Genomic DNA, 17,565 nt, shown 5'->3' with positions numbered 1-17,565 from the left:
TATTTGTAAGAGAAAGAAAATTGAATAATATACCATTGTGTTGTTCTGTTGTTTTATTGTTGTGTTTCTGAAAGTATTTTTACTTTGTGTCCTTAGAGGCTATGGTAGACCCTCAGGCCATAGTTTTTGAATGACTTTGTAGAAAACAGATGAGACTTTAACATTTTATTCTGCTTATATATTATATTTTAATTTTTTGTGTGAGACTGTAGGGGCTAAGATAAACCTCAGAGTTAAAAATAGTAAAGTTCTAACTTTCAGAATTACTAAAAAGTAAATTAGCTGTCATGGGGAAATAGTGAGCTTTATCTGTGACTGCAGTGGTTCCCCAAAGCCTGGATAACCAAGGACTCAAACTAGCCTAGGGTGCTGTGGGCTGTGCCCCCACCCCCTCCTTAAGAAGCACCAGCTAAAGGTTAGAGTCGATGAACTCTAAAATTTCTAACAACCTTACAGTTTAAGAGATAATGAGCAAATAAGTGAGGAATGAGCCAAGGGACTTTGTCTACCTTGCTGGGTTTCAAATTGCTGTTTTCTGAACTAGTTCTGGAACATATGTTTTGGTTTAAATGGAACATCTTTTCAGCCCTGGAAATAAATTTATGGTCCGCCATTTTCATATGTAAATCTGATTGCCAGTTCCTTCAGTAAAATGCTGGAGGTTATTTGGTTGCAACCACCGCAGCAATTTCCTGGCAGTCTCACAATTCATTAAAATTCAACTTTTTAAATAAATGGTTAAGTCTGGTTAGTGGGCAGAAAACGGAAGCTAATCCTTGAAACTGCCAGGGAAGTTTGTTTCTGAGGTAAGATGTGACACTCTTGGTTGGGTTGGAAAAATACCAATTTAGCAAAAGATGCCTTCTTCTCCTTTGTTGCCATCTAATGGCTTCATTCACACTCCAGACCTGACAGCAGATAGAAGCAGTTAATCTGCGCTTACGTAGACATGTACAGTAAACAAATGGCAAAAAATTGAATTAACACTCTTTGTTCTTCAGTATTGCTGGAATGTAATCTCTCTATATGTGTGGTGTATCATCAAACCATTTAACTTCATGCAAGGTGTTCTTTTCTGAAATGGTGAATGATATTGATGGATTAGACCTAGATGTCCAAATTTTTAATAGGTATTCCATAGTATGTATACATACATTTAAAAAATTATATACATGCACTGCTATACTAACATGTTTGCTATCAAACATGAAATAATATTAAATGATTAAATATTTGATTTATTTATTGTCACAAAAACATGTCCTGCCAAAATATATCTCATTATGATATTCTTTGGAAACAATGTAAAACTATGTTTCATTATCATGATTTTGTTGCCAAAAGCAATGTAAGGATTTCTGTTACCCGTCATTTTTATTACTGCCAATTTTCAACATTTGGAAACAATTTTCTAGTTAAAATGTTTCAAGTAAAGAATTTTAATTTTGACACATTTTGTTAAAAGTATGAAAGTGTCACTGGTAGAGTTTAGAAGAATTACTGTTTGGTATTTAAATGATGTTTGGTGTTAAATGATGATAATTTAATGGGCAAATTTTAAAACGGAGACATTTGCTTTATTGATAAAACAGATTAAAAAGTGAATATCGCAACGCTGGAACCATTTCAAAACATGTTTTCAAAAACTCATACCAGGAATAGGGCAAATGTAAGCTTTGTTGTTTTCTTATATTTACATCATTAGTGTTTGCAAATCCTGGTTTCTTTGCAAGTATTATTTTAAACCACATGTTCATTTTGTGCGAGTTAGCTTAATTACATCAGATGTACGTAAGTGAGTTTAAGCACGCACATGTAAAAGGGAATGTGCTGTGTCCTGACCATCTTTAGGCAGCATACTGCACATAACAGGTGAACATCTGACATTGGAACTGAGTGGGGTTATCAGTGTTGCTTTGTATATTGAATAATAGTGGAGGTTGGTTTTCAATTTTATTTCTATGCTACAAATAGAAATCGAAATTATAAGATTTTTCTTTCTGATATTTTAATGGATTGTCTTCTCATTTTGGAAAATTACTAGTTGACAGGATAAAACCCGTATCAACTGCTCAGTTGACAGTTTGGGCTAGAGTATCAGTTCTTTGACAGCATGAGTAAAGTCTTAAATGGCTTTGTATCCCATGTGGTAACAGTTGGTAGTGTTTATATTGTTACTTGTTCAGTGTTTTATAACTTTTTAAACTCTTCATACTTCAGTGTCATCCTTATTCTCAATAGGAATCCAGTGAAGTAGAGATCATTCCCATTATCAGCTGAAGAAACTGAGGCTCCTTAGTTGCGACTTGCTCAAGGTTACATAAATAAGTGGCAGAACAGGGATTTAAAGGGCAGAGTCCTTTTTCATTAAAGTACATTTTTCTCATAGCTAGTGCATTACATAAAGGAAGTATTCAAATATTTGCTAATTGTAATCAGGAAAACAGTGGAACAAAAGGTATAAGTCATTTCCCCCCCCTCCCCTTAGTGTCAAAAAGCAGTTGAGAAAGAGATCTGGGATAAATAACTTAAGTTCTAAAATATCCCAACCTTTTCTTTTTCAGTTGGTTAACATTAGTAGGTAATTGGATGGAATTGGAGAATTGATAAAGTGAATGGGAAATTGAAGACAGGTGGTTTCAAGAATGTTTGGCAACCCAACGTTAATCTTGAAGAAGCAAATGGAGAGTTACTGAATCCTAGTAGTTTTCTAAACCCAAGTGCTAGGGTTTGGAATTCCTTCAGATTTTATGCAATTATCTATTTGTTGCAATAGAAATTGGCATAAATGAATAGAAACTTAAACTATGCCATCTGTGCAAGGCAGTATTCAGAGACTGATGTTTATAAATATAAAATAAATGAAAACCCTTAGGAAAAAAATTAAGCTACATTTCAAGCTGGATAGTGTGGCCAAAACTTCAACTTCTTAATTGGTAATAATGTCAGAAATCACAAAAGATGTATTTTACAATAGCAGGAAAAATGACAAACATTGAGAACATTCAAATCAAGAAAATAATGGGGGCACAGTGTGTGGTCCTCTCAAATTAAGGTACTAAGTACTTGGCTTCTTGGGGGGTTAAATATCTCTTTTCTACTAAGTTGTAGCTGTCCTGCACAGTGGCATCACAGTCCTGTCCTACCTTTCATAAGGTAATTTCAGGTTCTAAAAGAAGACCAAATTATTTTAGACTGGGAAAACTACAGAATAAAATAAAATAAAATTTTAAATGGAAAATAATTCCATCAATTTAATGTATAAGAAGTGGTACATAAAGATAGCATCTCTTGGTAATTTGCTAAGTAAAAACAGTTGTAGTGTTTTAGGATTATTTAGGGTTACTTAGAATGTATAAATATTCTATGTAAGTAAGGAGTATGTCTAAATTATTTACCTGGCTTTGTGAATAATAAATAAGAAATCCACAGATGTAAGGACTGTGTAGTTAGGAAACTTGAAGGGATATTTTGGAACTTTCAGGTCAACTTAAATTTACAAGTAGGGAAGCTGAGGTTTGGGGAGGAAAACTGACATTTCTGAAGTAATAGGCAAAGTCAGAACTTGGGTCTCTGTGACCCACTTCTTTTAATTATAAATTTCTTTTAATTATAAAAGTGTCACTCTTCTTTTAATTATAAATTTTTCTAAGTTTCTTGTGTTATTGTTTAAATAGGACTTGGCATTTGTTGTTCTTTCTGTTATTCATTTTTTTATTCACTCATTCAATAACTAATTGCTTTCTAGTGCCAGTGTCCTAGTTAATGAATAAACAAAAAAATCCTCTTCTCACAGTGGTTACGTGGAAAGAACAACCCTCACAGGCTGTTAGGAAAATTAAATGGGTTAGTATATATAAAATGCAACCTATGAGGTTGAGTCTGTTATCATCATCCTGATTTTATAGATGAGGACATTGAAAGTACAGAGAGGGTAAGTAACTTGTTCAGGATCACACAGCCAGTAAGTGGCAGAGCTGGATCCAGTCCAGGTAGTCGAGCCTGCAGACCAAGTCCTTTACCTCTGCCCTGTATCAAAAACCCTTGACAGAAAGGGTAAAAAGACTGGACTAGCCAGGACAACATAGACACCTGAATAGTGGGAAATCACCATTAGGGCTACTGGAGAATTTAAGTGACCCCTAAAAAGGGTCTTGGGCAACAGTTTGGATCTGACTCATGAGAGCCAATTAATTTCCAGCTTTGTTTTTTAAAGGAAATAATGAATAAAGCAATGATTCTTGTAACCTTTAAACTCATATTTTAATTCTCTCTTCTCTAACTTTGCAAAGTCACTTTTTTTTTCCCCATGAAAAACATAATGCCTATTATCCCAAAAGATCATTGTGAGGCTCACATGATAATAGATGAAAAACCCTTTGCAAATTGCTTAAGCATTTCCTGCATGGTTTCTAGGTATCTCCTCTCCGTGTTTTTGGCAATTGACCTGTATGTTTATTTCTCTAGCACTTTGTGAGAAGACAAAGTGTATGAAGAAATGTTGCATGGTATTTGGGAAGAATGCTTGGTTATAAATTCTAGTTCAACCATCTCTTTTAGGTCTCTTTTTTTGTCCCCCGAGACTGTATTATCTTTATGTTCTCTTGAACCTCTAAGATTTCTGAGTAATCTGTAAAATGTTTATAAAGTATGATGTGATAGGTAAATGTTAAGGTCCTGTAGTTCTGTAACATTGATGGTGAAGGGTATAGAGTTGTTGAACAAATATGAACGGTAAGGATCTTTAGCACAATCGGTCATGCTTCAGTGATATTTTTCCCCCTCCAATCAAAATAACAAATCAGCCTTTTCCTCACAGGGGAAGTTCATTTGGTGTTAGCCATCATGCTTATAAGTTGTGCCAACTAGGTGAACAAAAAGCACACTGATGAGAAACATGGGGCCCATTTCTTCTAACTTGAATGCCCCTGACTCTTTTGGTACATTGAGAAAGTCATTTCAGCTGTGATCTAAATTTTCTGCTTAGGTGGGGAAATTTCCCAGGCTTTTTCAAGCATGGTTAACTTGCTGGACCACATGATCTGGGTTCAAATAAATAACCACGTTATTTACATGTCTGTTTATTTCGTTGAATACCCAGCGTCTTAAGGTCTGGGGCTGCATCAATACATATGTGCATGTGTGCCTAGCACCTAGCACCTAACATGATGCCTGGGAAATATTATGTGACCAATAAGCATTTGATAAATAAGTGAAAGAACTTAGCAAAATACAAAATAGGTTATACAATTCATGTTTTTTTTCAGGAAGTGTAATCATAATCCTAGACAGGTCAGAGTTAGTCTCTAGCAACATCTGAACCATCCTTCGTAGGTGTCCTCTTCTAGGGCTTTGTAGGCTATGTTTCTTATCCTTAGGAAATTCATCACCTTTTTAAAGTGATGAATTTCACGAAATGTATATAACTATCTTCATTTTGTAAATAACCAAGAAAATCCCACCCAAAGATCATTTTCACCTTTCATTTTTTTAAAAATAGTATTTCATAAAAATTTTACTTATTTGCACTCCACTTAAGTACTGTCTTGTAGTTTTTTCCTCTTGATACATCATAGGTTATTTTTCTTTCTTTTTTTTGGCTGCACCGCACAGCTTGTGGGATTTTAGTTCTCCAAACAGGGATCGAACCTGGGCCCTTAGCTGTGAGAGCGTGGAGTCCTAACCACTGGACCACCAGGGAATTCCCAGGTTTTCTTTTTTTTTTTTATTGTTCTATACAGAGAGGTCAGCAAACTTTTTCTTAACAGGGTCAGATAGTAAATGTTTTAGGCTTTGTGAACCTTATGGTCTCTGTGGGAGCTCCCCAGTCCTGCTGCTGTAGCACCAAAGCAGCCAGAGATAAGATATTCAATACTATAAACAAGTGGGTCTGGCTGTGTTCCAATAACACTATTTATAAAAGCAAGCAGCCTTCCCTAGCCTCTTCTACTGTAATGAACATCTTCCTGTGTTTAGCCTTTTTTTTTCATTTATGTGTATTTGACAATTTCTACAAGGTAGCTCTGAAAAACTCTTAAAGCCTTGTCAGACTGCTTTCTAATAACAGCACTGGTGGGGGTGAGCAGTGGCCTACCCCCGGCTGGCCTGTCTGCATCATAGGAGGTTGCCAATATCGAACAGTTTTTGATTATAAAAATAGTAGTTGCAGATAGTTCAGCATAATAAATATAAACTTTATTAACCTTTTCACGCAACATACCCTCCAGTGTTGCAGCCTGGTCGTGTCCTAGGCCTTTATTTCAGTGTTCCTGTATCCCGAGTTGGGGCTTTAGCAGGGAAATGAGGAGTGGTGAGCCAAACTCATGCTAGTGGAGATATTCTTAGCCAGAGGTAGGGAGACTGGCTTCACAGTGTTAGGAACCACCAAGGAAGAAGCAAAATGTACATATGAATAGCCCGAAGTAACTTATCTTGTGTGGCAAGAATCCCAGGATTCAGACCTAGCTCTTTTGAATTCTAAGGCCATACGTTTTTAACTCTATGCCTCAATATGATTTGAATTCAGAGTCAGATGCAGTAAGGTAGTTTTACCTTTAAGAGTAGTTTAGCCTACACATTCCTTTAAACTTGGGGTTTGCAAACTATAAGTCTGTTTTTGTAAATGAAGTTTTATTGGAACACCATGTAGTTCATTCACTTATGCATTTCCTGTGTACCTTTCACACTGCAGTGGTAGAGTTGAGTGATGATGACAGAGGACTGATAACCTGCATTTATTGTTTGGCCCTTAAAAAGAAGTTTGCCACCCCCTCAGCATAGGTAAAGTAGCATCCATTATATTAGATTCAGTCCACAAACTACATCCTGAGGGCCAAAATCAACCGTGTACTTTTGTAAAGAAAAGCATTGAAACACAGCTGCTTGCCGTGCTGATTTGTTTGTGTTGCCTTTGAACTGCTTTTGTGCTTCTGTTCCATTCAATTAAGTCAGTGCCTGAAATTGTCTATATCCAAGTCCCTTCAGAAAGAAATTTAGCGTGCATTATTTTCCTTTCTTCCTCCCATGCTCTCCGCTCTCATTCTGGATTATATGTCCTTTCCTCCATGAGGAGATGTGATAACACAGGGTTTTTAGGCTGTGGAGCCAAAGCATCTGAGTTCAGATCCTAGATCTATCACTATATACAGCTGACCCTAGAACAACATGGGTTTGAACTACGTGGGTCCACTTATATGCAGATTTTTTTCCCATAAAGACGTACTTCAGTACTACATGAGCCGAGGCTGGTTGATTCCTTGGAAGCAGGGCCCAGGATAGGAATGGCTGACTATAAAGTAATATGTGGATTTTTGACTGCGGAGAGTCAGTGCCCCTGTGTTGTTCAAGGGTCAACTGCAGTTATTTTTCAGCGTTAACATCGACATAAGACAACGGGCCATATTAGTGAAATAAAGTGGAGAGAATATTTAATAATCAGGTTACTTTAACTCCCTCATGATTAGAATATGCTAATAAATTGGGAGGTTAACAGGAGAAAAAATTTTAATATTTTGGAACATTTTCACCATATGTTCTTGTATTTTTCTGGAATATATCTTCTCTGAGTGGAAAAGTAGTCTGACAAACTGAGCAGAATTTTGTTTCTGCCACTTCACAGCTCTGTTACCTTAGGTAGGGGCTGCTTACCCTCTCTGCGCTGAACCTCCACTTACTCACTGGTAAAATGGGATTATTGGTGTCTGTCTCCTCATAGGCTTAATGAGGTAACTTTTGTAAAATGCCTGGAATGGGGCAGATGCTCTAAAAATGTTAGTTTCTTTCCCTGCCTTTCGTTCCCCAGAAGTGTTTGTTGTGTAAATTTTGCTTGGTAATCAGTGATGCTAATTGTAGAAAAGTTTATTTCTCTTTCTTTTCTAGAATAGGTCGCAAACTGAAACCTCTCAGTTTTTGTTTTGGTTGGCAGTGGCTGGTCCCTAAGATGAAACGAAAAAGGGGCATCTTTACTGTGAATGGGAGACAAGGAAACAGACCTGAGAGAGGAACACAGATTCACTTGGCTTTTCCTTTTCTTATTTGATTGCAGTATAAAGAAGAGGGCGGCAAGGTAACTAGTTACTGCCATGAAACCATGACTGGCTGGGTGCATGACGTGCTGGGCAGGAACTGGGCTTGTTTCACAGGAAAGAAGGAGGGAAATACCTTTGAGAATGTGAACGTGAACATAGCACACCTTGAGAATCTCCAGGAAAAGTGAGTTGTCGTAAATGAAAGTTACATATAGTTTTTTATAATATGTATGTCTGTCTTAATTCTTGGAAAATTTAATTTGATTATATAAAATGTATTTGACTTAGAAACATAAGCCATGTTATGTACAACTTTCCTGGAAAAATACATTGAGTGATAGAGAAGAAAGTAGTTTTTCAAAGTACTTCAAAAGTAATGGACCAATGATAGCTTTAAAGAATAGTTATATAAAGGACCACAGAATTGCAGTGACTTATACAGAAAAGTCATTTTATTATTGCCGTGTAATAATATGTCGCATAATACTTGTAGTTACGTATGTTTATGTTGCAACAAATATAGGTGATGCTAATTGAACATAAGTTTTAAACAAGGAAATAAATAACTGCAATTAAAGTTCTTAGTATTTATGTAGCGTATTAGTTTCCTGGAGCTGCCATAACAGAGTACCACCGGCCGAATGGTTTAAGCAACAGAAACTTATTTTCTCACAATTCTGGAGGCTATAAGTCCAAGATAAGGTGTCAGCAGGTTTAGTTTCTTCTGAGGCCTCTGTCCCTGGCTTGCAGATGGCTGCTCACTGTTGTTCTACATGGTCATCCTGTCTGTGTCCTAATCTCCATTTCTTAAAAGTACACCAGTCATATTGGATTAGGGCCCACCCATATGGCCTCATTTAACCTTAATGTCCTCTTTAAAGGCCCTGTCTCTGAATACAGTCACATTCTGATGTACTGGAGGTTGGAACTTGAACACATGAATTTGAGGAGGACACAATTCAGTGTATAACTTTCAGTTAAAGTTTTTGTTGAGTTAGGTCCAGTGTAAGTAACTATGAACCACACAAGAGATTTTAGACTTTTATTAGTTTGGAAGGAAAAGATAAATATTAGCAGTAGCAAATGTTCTGTTTTGTTTGGTTGTGAAATCCACTGAAAGTGTACATGAACAAATCATCCAGAGCCAGACCACACTGGCAGTGAATGACTCTGCAGCAGAGAAGGTGGGGGGACATGAGTTCAAAGAGGACAAATCGCACTTGTCTGGGGAAGTACTCCCCAAGATTTAGACTAATTCATCACCTCCATTTTGAACTTAGCTTTTAAATTGCTTTGGTTGGAGTGATCCTTGGGCAACACCTTCCCTATGAAGCTGTTCACTCTTCACCCTACTACTTTGTACTTTTCTGACATTTCAAACATTGCCTCATTTAGTGAAGAAGCTACTAACCGGAGTGCTCAGAATCTATGTTGCCTCACTTGTAAAGTAAGCATTTAGGACTAAATTACCATCAAGGTCTCTTTCAGCTCTTAATGATCTGATTTCAAGATAGACATTTACAACTTAAAATATATTCCTGTGTCTTAAGAAACAACAACTGTAACTGGCTTTTGTTGTGTGCTAGTGTTGTCAGAAATAGAATACAGGCAGTTTTATAATCTATTTAATAAAGGTACCTCTCTGGTTTCACATTTTGCAACAAATGGGAAAGGATTTTGATAAAAACATTAACACATTATCAATGTGGTTGCACATTTTTCTTATTATTTTCAGTGCTCCCAGGATTTTTGACTATATCAAAATACTCTCTCTGCGAACATCTAAATTAAAAGAGAAAGAAAAGTTCAAAATATGCCTAACATGTTACTCAGGTTACGTATATCTTGCTTTGCATAATTGAATGTTAATGAAAGTCTTGGGTAGTGAGTCACACTTAAGTTACAGAATGTTATGTATGTATGTGTTTATGTATGTATGTATGTACGGCTGCATTGGGTCTTTGTTACTGTGCGTGGGCTTTCTCTAGTTGTGGTGAGAGGGGGCTACTCTTCGTTGCGGTGCGTGGGCTTCTCATTGCGGGGGCTTCTCTTGCTGCGGAGCACGGGCTCTAGGTGCACGGGCTTCAGTAGTTGTGGCTCATGGGCTGTAGAGCACAGGCTCAGTAGTTGTGGCTCACAGGCTTAGCTGCTCCAGGGCCAGAATCTTTTTTAGTAGAAATAACATGGTGAATTCTGTTCATTCCTAGCACCTGGCACATACGTGAGCTACATGTTTAAGTTAAATGAATAATCAACCCCCTCAGTTCTTTTGCTTTGTAAACATGCTCTTTGTGTGTTAGAATTGTTTACATCTATATCCAAGCATTTGGCATCAGGTAAACCAGTGCCTTTCAGATTTTAATGTTGCTGTGAATCATCTGGGGATCTTGTTAAAAATGTAGATTCTGATTCAGGTGGCCTGGGTTGGATACTCAGAGTCTGCATTTCTAGCAAGCTTCCAGGTGCTTCTGCTGATACTGGCTCAAGAACCAAATTTGAGTAACAAGGATATAAACCAAATGTCCCTATGGAACCATTTTTTTTTCCATCATGTGGTTATAATGCTTGCCATGCTATATATATATTGTACACAGTTTTGCTGTCCTCCCCCCCCGCCTTTATTTTTTATTAGTACAAAGTTTAAAAGGTACATTGTAGAAATTGTAGAGGGTGGGGGAAAGGTGATGATCCTATGTCACCACTCAGAGATAACCATGGTTGTATGTACTTATGGTATAAATATAAATGTTCACTTCCACAAAAATTGATTAATTCTATATAAACTTCTTTGATATTCTGCTTTTTTGTTTAATATAGTGTGAAGTTTTCCATATCACTAAATAATCTTCCAGATATTTTTACTGAATAAACTATATAGCAAATGAAGTACCATTATTTATTTAATCCATCCCTTACCTTAGAATATTTATGTTTATAATCTATCACTGTTATAAAAATGTTTCACTGAACATCCTTATACATACATCTTAGTTCACTTGAACTTTTATTTTCATAGGACACATTCCAATTCTAGGCTACTGATAGAGATATAGAGATTGACATATCCAGTTGCCTTCCTGAAAGATTATACCACTTTCCACTCAGGCCCACAGTATAAGAGTGCCTATTTTAACGGGATCTATTTACATCAGTAAAGAGTGTATCTGAAGTTGTCTTACTTTTGCTGGCAGGTATTCTAATAGGCTCTACAAATATAACCACAACTTTGTGAAAGCTATCAATGCCATTCAGAAGTCTTGGACTGCGACTGCATACATGGAATATGAGACTTTTACACTGAAAGAGATGATTAGGAGAGGTGGTGGCCACAGCCGGAGAATTCCAAGGTAATAAAGCACATCTCTTTATCACTAGTAAAGATATTTGTATCAATTGATATCCTCCTCCCTGGGCTGTTCATCATTTTATTGGTCATCGTAACTTAGACTTTTTATGTTACCTTTTCCCTGACCATCTCCCTTTCCTATTCATACAGACTCGGATGTTCTCCAAGCCCTATTTATGGGTTTTGCTTTCACAGCATCTGCCATTTCCTTTACTCTCTTTCCATTTTCTACACTTTGGCTTAGGGCTTTGTCATCTCTATCCTGTATAATGGATCAGCTTCCTGCCTTCTCTCTCTTTGGTTTCTACCCCTCCCTGTCCTCACTCTTAGCCATTCTATGAAATACTGCCTGTTACATCTTCTTACACCCAGCTGTGATTGAGTCACTACCTATTGTCTAATGAATAAATTTAGCCTGGTAATCAAAGCCACCTAAATTTGCCCATAACTGTATTGACTACCTTGACCTGCTTTCAAATAATATGACAGAAAATTCCTGAAAACTTTCACCTACCTCCATTCATGACACTCCCTTTGCCTCAGATACCCCTGAACTTACCTATAGAAACTGTCAAATTTGCCACCTGTAAAAATCTCAAAATCCTTTCTCTGTTTTTAGGTCCAGCAAAAAATATTCCATATTTATCAATATACCTCTGCTACCTTCAGCCAGAGTGGCATTTCCCTCCCATCTTTAGTTTATATACCCCATGGTGTATTTCTTATGGAAAATTATACCGTTCTTTGAATTTATACAGTCAGGAATTGGGTAGATTTATTCCCTCAAAACTATAGCTGGATTTAGCAGACTATGTAGTTTCTCTCACAGTTCTACCCATATCTGAAAAGAATCTTATACAGTGTTTCTCAAAGTGTATTCTGAGGAATGACTAGTGTGTGAGATGCTCTGGTTAGTCGAAATTGGGAATGGGAGCATACCGTATTCCTTCTCAGATTCACTAAAGTGAAAGAGCCATCCTGTATCTGTGTGAGACGAGAAGTTGAGACCTGTTCAGTAACAAGCCAAAGGAGAACCCAGAGGAGGTGGGGTCAGCACTGGAGCCCAGGGAGACTGGGACTCCTGTCTGGAAGATTGAGGCTCAGCCCCAACTGCTTTGCCATGTGTCAGGTGCCATGTTTCTGAAGAACTCTTGTAGAAAAACGTATTGTTTATGGACATCTGAGTCCAGAGCTCTCTGCAGATTCTTAAAAGAATCTGGACCCAAATGATTGAAAGCCAATAATGTATAGTGTGCCTGTGATGTTTGTAATTCTCACTTCTCCATCTCCCTGATTTCTCTTTCACTGTCTTCGTTTTCACACCACTGAGCTTTGTTGTCACATTGCTTTTGTTTTATCTGTGTGTGCATTGATGGGCAAACACTCTGCCTTTATAGGATGTTAGGAAGAAGGAAGTTAACAATTGCCTGTTTTGTGCTAGATAGTCACCTAAATGTATCAGCAGCAATTTAGTCTTAATGACATGGTTGATGATGATGGTGGTGGTGATCATCCTAATAGCTTAATAATTTGGTAAGGACTTATCAGAGACAAGGCCGTGTTTTAAGCACTTGTTAATCATTATTACATTGAATTTTCATAACAATCCTTTGCGGTAGGCATGATTGTACCCATCTTAATAGGAGGTGATCATAGTTTTGTGATGTTAAGGTCTTTGACGAATATTACACAGCTAGTAAGTGGTAAAGCCATTGGTGGCCATCTTTGTGTCTTACTTTCATCTGTTTATGGAGGTAGTCTGCCTGCTTCGACTTAGATCTTTTATATACGTGCCTTCACTTCTTTTACAGCTACCATCACCACCATCTCCAGAGTCAAACATCAGTCATTCCTCTATTTTCTCTAAATCCTTTGTAGGCCATCTTCAATTTCTCACGTCTGCTTTCTTGGTCAAAATCTATTAAAAGTAAGAGAATGCAGCTATTTAGGCATACTAAAATTAGCAATGGCAATATACGAAACCAACATGATTTCACCAGGGAAAATTACTAGATCCTGAAAAAGAAATGGGTAATTTATACAACTTAGTTGTATAATTGACACATTGTATAGTAGACACATTTTTGTATAATAGACACATTGAAACACTGCTAGACAAGTGCTCTTTGGATCTGAATCTACATTCTAGCCGGCCAGGTGGTTGAAATCATGGAATCATCCTCAAAGGAAAGAATATATATTGACATCAAATGTCTATTTCCATCCTAGGCCCAAACCTGCACCAATAACTGCTGAAATACAGAAAAAGATTTTGCATTTGCCACAGTCCTGGGACTGGAGAAATGTTCGTGGTACCAATTTTGTTACTCCTGTTCGAAACCAAGGTAAAAAAAAAAGTCTGATTTTTTTTTTTCATTAATTCATTCTGAAATATTTATTAAACATTTACTATGTGCCAGGCTCTCAGATTTTGGGGATACAGAGGTGAATAGGTTATGATCCACTTTAGTAAAGAAATGGAAAATATATAACTAATGAATACTCACTTCTTTTTGTGTCCATGACAGACTTTGGTAGTAGATAATCTCTCCAGCAGAGCTCAGCATTTCTTCAGTATCCTTCTCAGTGTGTTCCAGGTAGCTAATGAAATTAGAGTGATACGTAAGCCAAACTCATTTGCCCTCCTAGTCACAGAGACTTGTGTAGAAACAAAGAATTGCATGCAGCCAAAATTGGTCTTCCTTCTGCAAGTGGTTTGCTGGAATCCTTTTTTTTTTTTTAAATTGAAGTATAATAGATTTACAATGTTGTATTAGTTTCGGGTGTACAGCAAAGTGACTCAGTTTATATATATGTATTCCTTTTCAGATTCTTTTCCATTATAGTTTATTAAAAGACATTGAATATAGTTCCCTGTGCTATACAGTAAGTCCTTGTTGTTTATCTATTTTATATATAGTAGTGTGTATCTGTTAATCCCAAACTCCTGATTTATCCCTCCCCTTTCCCCTTTGGTAACCAGTTTTTTTCTATGTCTGTGAGTCTGTTTCTGTTTTGTAAATAAGTTCATTTGTATTATTTTTTAGATTCTACATGTAAGTGATATATGATATTCGTCTTTGATTTACTTTACTTAGTATGATAATCTCTAGGATCATCATGTTGCTGAAAATGGCAATATTTCATTCTTTTTTATGGCTGAGTAATATTCCATTGTGTATATATACCACATCTTCTTTATGCTGGAATCCTTCTTTACTACCTGTCTGCCCACTCTACCCCTTTTTCCTCCCCCCATCATTTAGTCTTTAATTACTTTAGGAGTCCAGAAAATGAATCCTTAAATTTTTTTCTGGTAAAGTAGAGTTTTTGAGCTGTGTAAAGACCTTTCAATTAACTTTACCCCAGGATAAGACATATAATGGTAAGTATTAACTCAGCTTCCTGAATGGTGGGCTGGAGGCAGAGCCCAGGTTTATCAGAATTATCACTGTAATTGTATTTTATGTTATTTTTGGAAATTGGATACAGGATGAGTAGATTTAATAACTTTTCCTCTCATAGCACTTGAGAGCAAATTATTTTATCCTACATTTTAGCCAACAATGATTGGAGAATCATTTATATAATACTCAGGTTTATTACTTCTAAGCTCATTTTGAAGATAATTACAGTACACATGACTGCTTTGTTACTATAAAATGGGCGTAGTATTTACTGTCTGGAAACATTCTGATTAGTGTCTCCTGAGAGAGGATTATAAATTTATAACACCCAAAGATAAATTGTCCTTCCCCTTTCCTAAAATTCAATGCTAATCAGCCTCTCCCACTTCTCAACATTCACCACCAACCCTTCAGTTCACCCTGACTGAATTCTTGCAAAGTGTTCTGAATATATGGAGCTTTGAGCAGGTCTTACAGCAGCAGTGTTCCTGTCCTTCATCTGACACCAGAGGTCTCATCTCTTTGTCTTTCCTTTGTACCAGTTATTCTGAGACTCTTTGGCTCTAGAGAAAGTGTGGGTCCTGAAATCCATCCCTACCTTTTCTGGGGATAGCTTCCTTGGAAAGGAGGGATTGGAAAGGAGAGAAATTTGAAGGTAATTGAGAAATGAATGGAAAGTCGATTAAAGGTTTGATATTAAGAGAGGATTAAAATGTATTCTGTCATCAAACAGGTTTCCTATCCTTATTGGAGAGGATTAAGTAAATACTGCATGTCAAGTGTTGGTTACTGAGGGCTTGGCACATGGTTGTTTCCACTGTGTTGCAGTGTTTATAGAGTATCTAATATGTTAGGAGTTTTTTTTTTGGCTGCGTTGGGTCTTTGCTGCTGTGTGTGGACTTTCTTTAGTTGTGACGAGCGGGGCTGCTCTTCGTTGCAGTGTGCAGGCTTTTCATTGTGGTGGCTCGTCTTGTTGTGAAGCACCGGCTCTAGGCACGTGGGCTTCAGTAGTTGCAGCACGCAGGCTCAGTAGTTGCGGCATGCAGGCCCTAGAGCGTGCGGGCTCAGTAGTTGTGGCGCACGGGCTTAGTTGCTCTGCACATGTGGGATCTTCCCAGACCAGGGATTGAACCCGTATCCCCTGCTTCTTAACCACTTGAGCCACCAGGGAAGTCCAGTAATTTTTGTTTAATGGCTGAGGATATAAAGACCAATATGACATGGTCCTCATCCTAGAAACTACAGTTTAGCAAGACCTGCAAGCAAAACATTAAAATACAGTATAATAACTGCTTTAACAGGGCGTTTTTAAAATTCTTTAGGAAAAGGTTGAAAGAAATATTTAGTTCCACTCACTTCACAAAATATATGATTGACTACTGATGAGATAATTATTCAGGGGAAGGAAATTAGACTTTCTAAAGCTATATCCTTTGACAATGATTTTCTTGTGGCTTGGTAAAAGGTATTGTCATCTCTAATATTCCATATTCTTTGAGTGTTATAAATATGGTTTGTACAGACATGGGCAATTTAAAAACAGAGGGCTTTGACAGATTAATTGCTTTTAAACTGATCCCTCATCTGTAGTATCTTGTTAGGTGTCTGAGAAAATAATGTACTTAGTTGTTCCTCTTTTGATTTCTTTTTGGTTTTCTGTACTTTAGGTTGGGAAAAAATTATTTTCTATTCCTACTAACTGGGCTACTTGGAAATTTCCACTAACTTAAATACACCAGTGTTCTATATAACCTAGAATTCAAAATTACCCACAGTTAAGGGAATTCACAACTTTTCTCTATTTGGAGAGCAAATCAAGATTAATGAAAAAAAAGTATGGCAGGGATGGGGGCAAATTCTTACCTTTACACGTGTTAACATCTCTAAGCACTAGCCATGTAGCCAGGATTTACTTTGATGTGTGAGAGGGAAGAGAGCTAGGAAGTTGCAAGAGGTGGGACTTCCTTTGTTCTTCTCCCAGCTGTGCTGTCTTTATTTATGATTGCGTCTTCAAGAGAGAAGGGGAGTGTCTTTCAGGTCACATTAATTAGGAAATGCAGAGGGTTTTCCTAACTTGAAAATCTAGTTTGTTTAAGTCTTGTTCTAACTACTGTTTATATTAAAACTGGAAGGCAGGGGCCTTAAACTGCTCCACCCTATTCCTTTTACACACAAGATAAAAAGAAATGCCAGAAAGGTCAAGTGACTTGCCCAGAGTCACACAGCTGAGTGACGGGGTGGGAGGGGAGGGAAAAAGAATCCTGGCTCCTTACTCCCAGTTCAGTGTTCTCTCCACTGTTGGAAGTTACAGCTGAATATAGTTAAACCATCTGACAATCACATACCCGTTTGAGATTGTGGAAATATGATTACCATAGAGCTCTGTCTGGATCGTCTCCCCATCTTCTTCTTTATTGCCCTGTAGTCTTCTTAAGAGAAAATGGTCCTTTTATTTATTTTTGTTATTTATTTATTTACTATTTGTTTATTGAAGTATAGTTGATTTACAGAATCTAGACTCTGGCCTGACTTCTGAAGAGGCATTACTTACATTGGCAGCTGACCTTCTGGGAACATCAAGGGCTTGAGGAAGGTTATCTCCATTCCTCATTCCTGTGATCTCTCTGTTAACAGAGCACATTCTGAGCCCTTGAATGTACATGTGTTCTGTCCCTCCCACAATGCTGGATGGTCAGATGATGAGGATTTAATAGTTAATACCAAGAGAGATTATTTCTGTGGCTGCCCTGGGCCAAGAATGCTAAATGGCCAAATTGAGGCCATT

At 37.3% G+C, this 17,565-nt stretch overlaps 1 protein-coding gene across 2 annotated transcripts in view; it reads left to right on the top strand.

Annotated features, from left to right (window-relative positions):
- Positions 1-17,565, top strand: part of CTSC (cathepsin C) — a 40,676-nt gene that overhangs the window by 12,382 nt on the left and 10,729 nt on the right. The window contains exons 3-5 of one of the 2 annotated variants that reach the window (XM_067750652.1): positions 8,045-8,211; positions 11,231-11,374; positions 13,603-13,718. In XM_067750652.1, the coding sequence (XP_067606753.1) occupies positions 8,045-8,211; positions 11,231-11,374; positions 13,603-13,718 (427 nt within the window). Of the gene's footprint in view, positions 1-8,044; positions 8,212-11,218; positions 11,375-13,602; positions 13,719-17,565 lie in introns of both variants that reach the window. The other variant, XM_067750651.1, reaches the window with a different exon arrangement.

The sequence above is a fragment of the Pseudorca crassidens genome, chromosome 9 (genome assembly GCF_039906515.1).
Source record: "Pseudorca crassidens isolate mPseCra1 chromosome 9, mPseCra1.hap1, whole genome shotgun sequence".
Lineage (NCBI taxonomy): Eukaryota > Metazoa > Chordata > Mammalia > Artiodactyla > Delphinidae > Pseudorca > Pseudorca crassidens.
The sequence above is the reverse complement of the archived record's forward strand: the minus strand, read 5'-3'. Positions and strand labels throughout refer to the sequence as shown.